Raw genomic sequence first — 9,832 nt, 5'->3', positions numbered from 1 at the left:
CAGGCCAATATCCACAAACTGGTACTCCTTCAGGCCAATATCCACAAGCTAGCTTTCCGTTGGGACAACAATATACTCAAGCGGGCACTCCGTCTGGTCAGTATCCACAAGGAGGTGTTCAACAAGTGCCAACATATACACAAGGTATTTTCACATTTATCACCAACTTTCAATATAATGCATCATACATGCGCATTGGGGGGATCTGGTGGCTTGGTCACATGGGGCGAACCTAGTAAAAAGTAGTAAAACTAGTGCGAAGACTGACGTCACACACGAAGCCAACTTCACACCAAAGGCCATATAATTTATATGAAAAACTACTGAGAGCCAACTTCACGCTCTAGAATTTTCTAGTTTTCTAGTGAAATCTTATCAAAAACTAGATGCACTAGAATTTCCTGATTGATCCCATGCTTGGTCACGTCCGCATTTCCCTCACCAATGATTCAAGTATAGTCGTTTTCAATAAGATCTGTTACAGCGAACTGTCAAAATTTTGAACAAACAACATACCCTCAACAAAATTCAAACCAAATTGACACGTTTAACTAAGGAGCCTTGTGTACTTTTGAATGGAAATGCGTTCCGAAATGCATTGTATTAGTTTGACAACACAGATCTTTTTGGAAACGACTATACATAGAGAGAAAAAATACGGTATATTTAATTCAATTTGGCAAACCAAACTAAACATACAACCTTTTATCTTTGCATTTTTTGTAATACATTTTTGTGCATATTCATTACAAAAGTGTTTTACAGAAGTGCTGTAATGGTGTTGCAATTAATATTCACTTCAAATATTCAGTTAATAAATAAATAAAAAATCTGGATTGACCTCCTCCTAGAATTTTTATAATGTTGACTCTCTTCCTTTTGAAAATCCGAATTTTTACATGTATCCCTTCCAGAAAAAAACCGACCGCATGTATGAATGTATGTAACAAATTTGAATTTATTTTTCTTAGGCCCATTGGTACCAGGTGTGACAACATCACAAGGTTTTTATCACATTTAAAATATATTCTTTTTTTACGAAATTGAAAGGAATAATATCTGAAAAAAGAAAATATTACATTTTGTTTTACAGGTTTATTGGGTGGCGGTTATCCTCAATATACAACACCTACAACTGGATCTCAAATTCCATCACTTTCACAAGTTCTTCCAGGTAAATCAAGCGAAAAAAAATTGTGGGTTAAAATCGAAAATATTTTTCAAATTAATAATTTTCATTAGGACAATCTCAACCGGGTCTTTCACAATATCAACCGGCAGGTAACATAATTTTGTATGGTATAAAAAGTACATATAAAGCAGTGAATAACTTTCAATAGGTCAAACATCAACCGGAGCTATATTGTTGCCAGCATCACCAATTCCTGGTATGTATACGACTTAACATAAATAAAATACAAAAATAACATCAACTTAATCTAAATTTAGGTGTGCAACAGCAAGGCGGTTATCTACAAACTGGTGGCGTTTCAGGCTTGCCCACAGGTAAATTATTACGTTGTTTCAGTTAAAATGTGTAAATATTAAAATGTTTGTGTGACAATTCACAATTTAGGGCAAATCCCATCTCAAACCGGTCAATGGCCTGGTTTTCAACCAATTGGTCAAACACCAATGGGTGGACAGCAATATCCATCGGGTGGCCCAGCACAACCGAGATTTGGTGGCACTGACGAAAGTGGTAGTGCTCCGGTATCTGGTGGTGCCATTTCATCTGGAGGTACACAACAAGCAGGTGGTGTAGCACAATACCCAAGTGTATTTGGACCAAGTATGTTAAATAAATAAAAAATATTCATAAATTACATTTAAATGACAATTAAATGTGACTTAGGTCAAACGCAACAAACAACTACAGGTGCTGGACAATACTTACCACAATATCCAACATCGGTAGGCGGTGGCACTGCTGGATTGCCAGCATATCCAACAACAGGTTACCCTGGAACAGCAGATAACATCGCAATCTATCCAAGGTAAGAGAAAATTCCTTTCGATTTAAATGAAAGAATACCACTGACGAGTAAGAGTAAAAAGCGTTAACTTTTAAACAATCAACTTATAGTGGTGGACAATTAGGTGGTGGTTCCTTTAATGGCAAAGTAGTTGGAACGGGCGAAAGTGAAGTTAGTGGTGGTGCAGCAAGCGGTGATGAAGATGGTTTTTCACAAGCCGAATCATCGATTAAAAATGGTGAAGTAGTAGCTAGCGCTCAAGGAACAAAGAATGGCGGTACTGCCCAAACACAAGTTCAAGGTACATACAGTGGAACTGGTTCATTCTCTGCATCTGCTCAAACAGCCGACAAAGATCGTTCGGCACAAGCTCAAGTAAGAAAATTGCATAATTTCATTGTAAAATTAAAATTCTTCATCGAAGATGATTCAATTCAATTCCATCATATAGGTGTCTGGTCATAAAGACGGTGCATTGAGTTCGTCACAAGGTTCAGGCGGAAAATCACAGGCTCAAGCACAAGTTGAAGTTAATGAAAAAACTGGCGGCACATCAGCTAGTGGCCAAACATCGGGTTTGGCACATAACAGCCAATCTGAAGTAACGGCCAACGAAAAGGGTGGATTAGCTGATGCACAAAGCAGCGGGCCAGGTAAATTATTTTATTGATATCAAAAAACTTTTATGGACGGCCAAAATAAAAATAAAATGCTTATTTTTATTCAAATAGGACAAACATCGTCACAAGCACAAATCGGTTTCAGACCAGAAGGTGAATCCGTTCAAAGTCAAGGTTCAAATATCTTCAATGGTGGTGGCCAAGCCTCTGCTCAATCTGGAGTACACTCAGGATTGAGTCAGTCACAAATTCAAGGCAACTTCAAGTATGTATCACATCGATGAGTTTTTAAATCGATTCGATTTCCATTTCAACTACCATGTTCTCCTATAGATTGGGCATTTCATATCACGGTGCTGCACAGGCAGCTTCAGGCACCAAAGAGCAAGTTATATCTTACAGAGAAAAAAGTAAAAAACTCTTCCAATCGATCGGTCAATTCACACGAGCAAATCGTGATGCAGTTACAAATGCACCAGTATCCGATATTGCCAACATAAATGACATTGGATCTAAAGCGAAACCAACTTGTAAGTTTGTTTATTCCCTTATGCGACCAATAACTTCAATTTCAATGAATTATGACATTTTTTGACAGCACTTGCACCAGATGTAACACCAGACGATTCATCGCTTGAGGATGACTATACGAACGATGAGGGTGGAGATGCATACGATGATGATTATGAAACGACTGAAAAAGCAAATGGAACGAAAAAAACCGCCACCAAAACGAGTCGCATGGAAGTTGAATTGCCACAAAAAGACGTTTTGGATGCAACACCAGGCAAATTAAAATCAACTGATGTGACAACAACAGCTACGTTGCATACAAAACCAACCGCCATTCCAACGACAAAGGTGATGCCATCCCATCGCATGCCGGCCATTCGCAGTGAAATTGTGCCGGATGGATTCAAGGGTAAAATCGACGATAAACGACAAAAAAACAATTTAACATCATCGCTGAAAAATCGACTGAGCAATGACGACGAAACCAAGGTCGATGTCAAACCAGATACTTATGTAACTGTTACAAAGTCAGTTAGCGGTAGTTTAGATAATGCCAAAACAACACAAACCGATGATAAGAAATTCGAATCAACTTACTACACAAAGAGTTCGACATGCGGCTATTTCACATTCTCATGTAACATTGTGTACGGTTCAAATGGTCGCAGCAAAATTTGCCGACCGAAAACACCAACCAACGGAAAATGCTAAATCAAAAAACAAAACATACATTTAAAAAAACAACAACAAAATAAGCAGGCATTTAAAAACAAAAACAAATCAAAAACTTTTTTCTGTCGTCAGATAAACTAATAATAGTATTTATGTTTGAATTTGTTCCATAAGAGAAGAAGAAAGAAAAGATTATTGAATTTTTTGTAACGGTCTAACACTGAAAAAAATGATTTTTTTTTTAAATTTGATTGTATGTACTTATTGGATGATTTTATCACTCCCGCACAAAATACTAGCACACATACACATACCTACACTATGTTAATGAGATAAAGTACATTCGGTTAATAAAAAACTGCCAAAACATTTAAATCTCTATATTTGTTCTAAGTGTAACTAATTTAATTAGAGATGATGAATCTTTGATTAGACGTAAGTAAGACAAATTCATTTCGGTAAAAAAAAGTAAACAAGAAAAATAATACAAATAAAAGTTGATAAGCTTAATTTTTATTAGCCGCTAGCATTGTTTTGTATAAGTGCTGTCCTTGCAAGTTTTGAATTTTTCAGATTTAACACATTTACTACCCGCTCAAATTCAACAATAACATATACTTCATACCAGAATCTTTTCTTAATGCCAACCATTTTCGGATCAATTTTTTGAATTAAGTATTTCAATTTTTTACCATTTTAAACATCAATCACATGGGCAAAAATCCATTTATATTTGAAATCAAAAATTGCAATTTTGCCATCGCCTGATAGCAAATATATTTTCCAAATATTAATATCACAGTTTAATGTAGTATCACACTTTAAATTTAATAAATATATCAAACGGAAGATAAATGGAATGAAGGGGAAACCATTAACTTTCTTTAAGTTTTGAATGTAAACTTTGAAATATAAGTATTCAAAGCCAAACTTGTTATAATTGCATGTTTGCTAAAAATATTTTTTGAAGTGAACAAAAAGAAACAAAAGTCCAAATGACTTCATGTAAAATGCTTTTATTTTCATAGGCATCAAAATGTGTTCTTCAAAAATTGAGCCAGATACAATTCAAACTTTGCGTTGTTCCTCATCTATCATACAGATGGCACTTACAAGCAAAAAATGAGTTCATTTCATTTCCAAGCCGTTCATAATGACATTTGGCATTCGTTCCCGAATGATTCGAAAAATTATGTGTATTTTAAGCAATTATCGAAAACAAACGAGAATAAATCCAAAAAATGCAAGCCAAATACTTTCAAGTAAATTAATGCGTTAATGAATGAATACTAATGAAAACTGGATAAAGAGTAAAAAAAGTCACAGTTTAAATTTCATTGTTTAATCCATAAACTTATTATTATTTTGAGAATGTTTTCATATACTGAAAAAAAATTTGCTTTGTTCTTATCATTATTTATACAATTTGTAAAGTTTTTGTTTTGGCGCAATAATGACTTGGCGCTCTTTGTCTACAATTCGGAGGACAAAAAATTCTTTTTCGAAAGTTTCACAGTCAAAGAAAAAATTAATCACTTACAAATCATTATTTTCACTTTATCATCTTAAAAAATGTCTAAATTTAGAATAAAAAAAATATAAAGTGACTTTTGAGATTAGAGTATGTTGAGATTATTCGTAAAATTATAAACGAATCTAAATGTATGAATGTTATATTAAAATTGTGTGATGTGAAGAACGATCATAATGAACGATGAATTCAATCTGACTTGAGTGATAAGTCTTTGGAATGATCCAGAAACAAACTTAATCTAAATTATAATGCACCAAAGTTTGGATAAAATAAAATAAACATTTACTTTAGAACCGTGGTCGCCATCAGTCTCATTGAAGAATTCAATTGATACAGCGCGATTACCACAAGTGCGAACGAATTTGAAAAGAAAAATATATCTATCAAAATTCTCGTGAGCATAAAAAATGATGATGAGTCCTATTGGAAGTACTTAATTAAATGAAATTGTGGATGTGAAATAGAAGAATGTGTCCGTTTATGCTGCTTCAGTCATCACTCGTTTCCTCATTTCCCGGCAAATTTTTGGGATCGTTATTACGGTGCCTATGTAAAATCGACACAAGAAAATATATACATCAAATTGAATTTTGGTTTTTAATCAAAACGACTATAAATCTGAATAAAAGAAGGTCTTAACACAAGTAGTACATGCTGTTTACCATAGTTTTATGGACATTTGTGTTAAGCCCATCTTTGGAATAACTATACTAATCGCTAATGGGTTATTTGTAAAAAATAAATCTACGATTCATTGCTGAATGAATCTATGATTAAACATGTTTGAATGAAGAAAACTATAAAATACACATATGACAAAAGAAATTGGCGAAAGGGAGTAATTTGGAAGTACGAACGGAAAATAAAAATGATGATGTTTATTCGATCAAAATGCGAATTTTGTATAATTTTTTTTTTTTTCAAAGAAAACATGCAATCAAATATTAACAACCATCTTTTAGTAGCCTTGATTGATCTCTGCACCGCACACTAATTTGATGAAAAAAAAAAAAAAGATATAGAATGAAAAAAAGCCACACGAAGAGACACATGGTTCGCAAATTGTAGTTGTTGTTTCGTGTTTCATAAGATAAAATACACACACACAAACGTAAAACGATTGAATTTATTTGCGCCAAATACTTACTTCGTCGTCATCAGAAAATTTGAGTCCATCAATGTTAATGCTACTGTGCATATATGCATCGATTTTCTTATTGCTCAAACTGTCACCAGCTATGGCTTTGGTGCTGTCAACGGAATCAATCGACTCGGTTAAATTTGAATTGTTGGGTAATTTATTCTGTGATGATATGTCACAATTCGATGATGTTGGAATCGAATCACCGCGTTTGTTGCTGAACTTCAAAAAACTACTGAAATTTCGGGCTTTCTTGCCATTGCGCGTATTCGACGATGATGATGTGGAATTCGATACCGGTTTGTCAAATTTTTGTTTAACACGTTCGAAATCGGGATGACGAGACGATGGTATGGCGGCCATTACGATTGACTGTGACTGATGATAAATACCACCACCATCCCGGCCACCACCGCCTCCACCATTGCCCTTATAATCAAATATACTTTCATCCAATGATGTATGTTTTGCATCGGCATAAATGGCTGAATGACGATGGATTTTCTTGTTATTATCGATTCGCGAATTATCGTCGAACAATTGACGCAAATCATTTATATTCGGTTTGCATTCGAGTGGATAATTCGGTTTTGAGCTTGAATGATGCTTTGGACTTATTGAATTTCTATCAATTCATTTATCGTTCATTTCAGCGTGTTTTGTGCATAATGGTGTGCGTATTAGGTTCATTTTTTTTGTTTTTGTTTTAATGGTTTTCAAATCATGATTAATAAAGCAGCCAAAAAAGCAGCGTCCGATTAAGTGAGAGTTAATTCGTTTTCATTAATTATCATTTTGTTAGTTTAGTACATCACACCCACACACACACACCCACCCGTCCACACACACACTTTTTAGTATCTGCATATGTACAAAAATGTGCGGCATTAGCAAACAAAAAAACAATTGACCTTACCTCGTCTGTAAGTGTTGAATTTGTGCTTGAAGACTATCAATTTCATCTTCGGCGCCGGCCAATTCATGCTTTAATTCTTCGACACGTGCTCTTAATCGTTTCACCTCAGTTTCATACTGTTCAGCACGTCGTACGGCATGGCCCAACTCTGTATTGGTTTCGGCAAGCATCTTTTTAAACTTGCTGTGCGAGTGTCGAAGTTCGAATATTTCCTATTTGATTTTTTTGGTTTTGTTTATTAAAATCAAGATTTGAAATGGTATTTGATTTCTACCTTATTTTTATCCATTATTTCTTGCTGAAGGCTACGTATCTCAGCATCGTTATTACTGTTAATTGGTCTTCCGCGTCGATCGGCTCGTTCCTAATAAGTATAAATTAATGAATCTGACCGTTGACCTTTTGCAGTCGTCAAAACTCACCTGTAAGTCGCGAATTTCATTGCGCATTTTTTTGTTATCTCGTTCAAGTGCCAATTTTTCGGTTTCAAGGCGTTCTCTTTTGCCCCATTCGTTTGCATTTTCGGCTTGCAAACGCTCAAGCTGCAAAAGTTTTTGAATTTGAAACATAAATCGAACATAATTTATAAGAAAATTAAAAAAATCGTTCTACCTCTGATCGAATTTCGCATAATTTACGTTCCAAATTTTCGCGGGCATTGGCTTCTTCTATTTGAGAATTTGTCAATATTCTCAATTCGGCCTTATGTTGCTCTTGCAGTGTTAACAGTTCACGAACGGCTTCTTGTTTAGCCGTACAAATTTCTTCATATTTTTCCCTAATATCCTCCAGCTCTGTCGTTAATTTTTCGATGGTTTTATACGAATTGGTTTTTTCTCTGAAAATGATAATTCTTTAATTTCTACAAATTCAATTCCTATTAAATCAAGTACGTACTCTCTTTCAGTTTGCACACTCTTGCGGCTTTCATCTAATTTAAGTTGTAGCATAGAGATCTGTTGCATCAGACATTCTTCATCGAAATCATCCTTTGACAATTGTTGGATAAGTCGGCGCTCCTCCGCACTATTTCGGCGATCTTCTAAAATAAAGATAAAACGGATAACAAAACGAAACATAGCGGTCATTACATATCATCTACAATTAAAAACAAACGTACCTTCACTTCTTAATGATTCAATGACATGCTTTGGGACAGCACCTTGTAAAACATATTCTTCAATTTCGGTATCACGTTTTTCATTTTGCTCTTGTGACGTTGAATTTGTGACTAAACCATCTTCACTATTCACATTCTTAAGACCATCTGATGAAACGTCTGGTGAACAATTTGAATTATCTCTACCATCACGTTCGTGTTCCTCACTATTTCCATTAAATTGTCCTGCATGTTTCATCATCAGTAAATGGACTTTTTCCATCTCTTTTTTCAACTGATTTATTTGTAGTTCGAGCTCGTTTTTCTCTCGTTTATATGAGTTTGACTCTTTTATAGCCGCTTCCAGACTAGTTCGGAGCTGTTTTGCTTCATCGCGGGCTTTGTTTCGCTCATTTCGCACCTTGAAATTTCAATTTTAAAACAAATTTTCCATTTGATACGAAATATCGAAAAATATTTTTTTTTTTTTTTCAAAATAATATATACCTTTGACCATTTTTCACGCCAATTCGCAGTACAATCAGACCTGCAATGAATATTATTGGAATTTCAATCGAAACCAATTGTTTTTTTATTCATTTTCAATATAGACAAAAAAGTGTAAATTATTTACATACCACCACTTCATGGTTTTTTCCATTTGGGAAGCCCGTGCTCTGGCCTCTTCCAACTCACGTTGTCGCTGTGACTGTGCAATTTAAAGAAGATAAACAATTCAATCATAACAAATGGTTTTTGGTCGACTCAAAATAAATGTACTTACATCCCGTACATCGCGTGCCCTGAGGGAGAGTTAGAACAAAAAATAAAACGTTATGGAAACATAATTAAAACAGTGGATGGCAATTCTTCTATAGTGGAAACGTGCTTACCCCCTCTCGCGTGCCTCCCATTCGGTTTCACCGAATCGGGCCGCTGTTATAGGTTCATTGGCATTGTTTTGATTCATTTCTGGTCGAGGACGCCTTGAATGAACTGGCGGTACGGCTTGTGACATGCTATTTGGAACTATTTTGGACGAGAATTAAAAAATTGACTAATTTTCTTCGATTATCAGAGACTGGTTTTCAGGATCACTTTTGCCACCAAAGTTTATCCACATGCTTTATTTTATATAAATATTGTGTGAATGTTACTCACAAAAATATATTCTCCGAAACAGTGGTCAAGCGTATATTAATTCTTTGACAGACTGCTCTACGTAGATATCAGTGTCACATTTTACGTAATTGTCAGTTTCGATATACGAAATTTGGAAATGGTTTCGAATAAGAACGTACTCGTTTACGTATCCGTTTGAAGAAAAAAAAACTGTGTTTTTCTCTCACCATTTTTTATTT

At 34.8% G+C, this 9,832-nt stretch overlaps 2 protein-coding genes across 9 annotated transcripts in view; one reads left to right on the top strand and one right to left on the bottom strand.

Annotated features, from left to right (window-relative positions):
* Positions 1 to 4,291, top strand: part of LOC116337396 (hornerin) — a 10,005-nt gene extending 5,714 nt beyond the window's left edge. For all 5 annotated transcript variants that reach the window (XM_031761922.1, XM_031761923.1, XM_031761924.1 and 2 more), the window contains 13 exons: positions 4 to 144; positions 972 to 1,004; positions 1,094 to 1,174; positions 1,243 to 1,281; positions 1,341 to 1,388; positions 1,450 to 1,506; positions 1,577 to 1,792; positions 1,856 to 1,997; positions 2,087 to 2,351; positions 2,428 to 2,629; positions 2,708 to 2,861; positions 2,930 to 3,126; positions 3,195 to 4,291. In XM_031761922.1, the coding sequence (XP_031617782.1) occupies positions 4 to 144; positions 972 to 1,004; positions 1,094 to 1,174; positions 1,243 to 1,281; positions 1,341 to 1,388; positions 1,450 to 1,506; positions 1,577 to 1,792; positions 1,856 to 1,997; positions 2,087 to 2,351; positions 2,428 to 2,629; positions 2,708 to 2,861; positions 2,930 to 3,126; positions 3,195 to 3,820 (2,201 nt within the window). In that variant the 3' untranslated portion in view covers positions 3,821 to 4,291. The remainder of the gene's footprint in view (positions 1 to 3; positions 145 to 971; positions 1,005 to 1,093; positions 1,175 to 1,242; positions 1,282 to 1,340; positions 1,389 to 1,449; positions 1,507 to 1,576; positions 1,793 to 1,855; positions 1,998 to 2,086; positions 2,352 to 2,427; positions 2,630 to 2,707; positions 2,862 to 2,929; positions 3,127 to 3,194) is intronic.
* An 865-nt stretch (positions 4,292 to 5,156) lies between these two features.
* Positions 5,157 to 9,689, bottom strand: LOC116337728 (coiled-coil domain-containing protein 102A). Of its 4 annotated transcripts, none has more exons than XM_031762545.1 (14): positions 9,633 to 9,689; positions 9,365 to 9,500; positions 9,256 to 9,274; positions 9,110 to 9,180; positions 8,979 to 9,018; positions 8,493 to 8,892; positions 8,270 to 8,411; positions 7,985 to 8,210; positions 7,795 to 7,914; positions 7,647 to 7,736; positions 7,373 to 7,584; positions 6,463 to 7,081; positions 6,268 to 6,305; positions 5,157 to 5,861 (listed from the first exon to the last, which is right to left on the bottom strand). In XM_031762545.1, the coding sequence occupies exons 2-14, from the start codon at positions 9,487 to 9,489 to the stop codon at positions 5,804 to 5,806; spliced, it is 2,160 nt and encodes a 719-aa protein (XP_031618405.1). In that variant the 5' UTR covers positions 9,490 to 9,500; positions 9,633 to 9,689; the 3' UTR covers positions 5,157 to 5,803. The 4 variants fall into 4 exon arrangements, with proteins under 4 accessions (XP_031618405.1, XP_031618403.1, XP_031618406.1 ...); XM_031762543.1 differs by having other exon boundaries at positions 5,158 to 5,861; positions 8,270 to 8,414; XM_031762546.1 differs by lacking the exon at positions 6,268 to 6,305 and having other exon boundaries at positions 5,158 to 5,861; positions 8,270 to 8,414.
* Between the last annotated feature and the right edge of the window lie 143 nt (positions 9,690 to 9,832).

This window comes from Contarinia nasturtii, unplaced genomic scaffold, assembly GCF_009176525.2.
Source record: "Contarinia nasturtii isolate CC-2019 unplaced genomic scaffold, AAFC_CNas_1.1 Cnas_scaffold_285, whole genome shotgun sequence".
Lineage (NCBI taxonomy): Eukaryota > Metazoa > Arthropoda > Insecta > Diptera > Cecidomyiidae > Contarinia > Contarinia nasturtii.
This window is presented reverse-complemented; position numbering and strand designations above follow the sequence as displayed.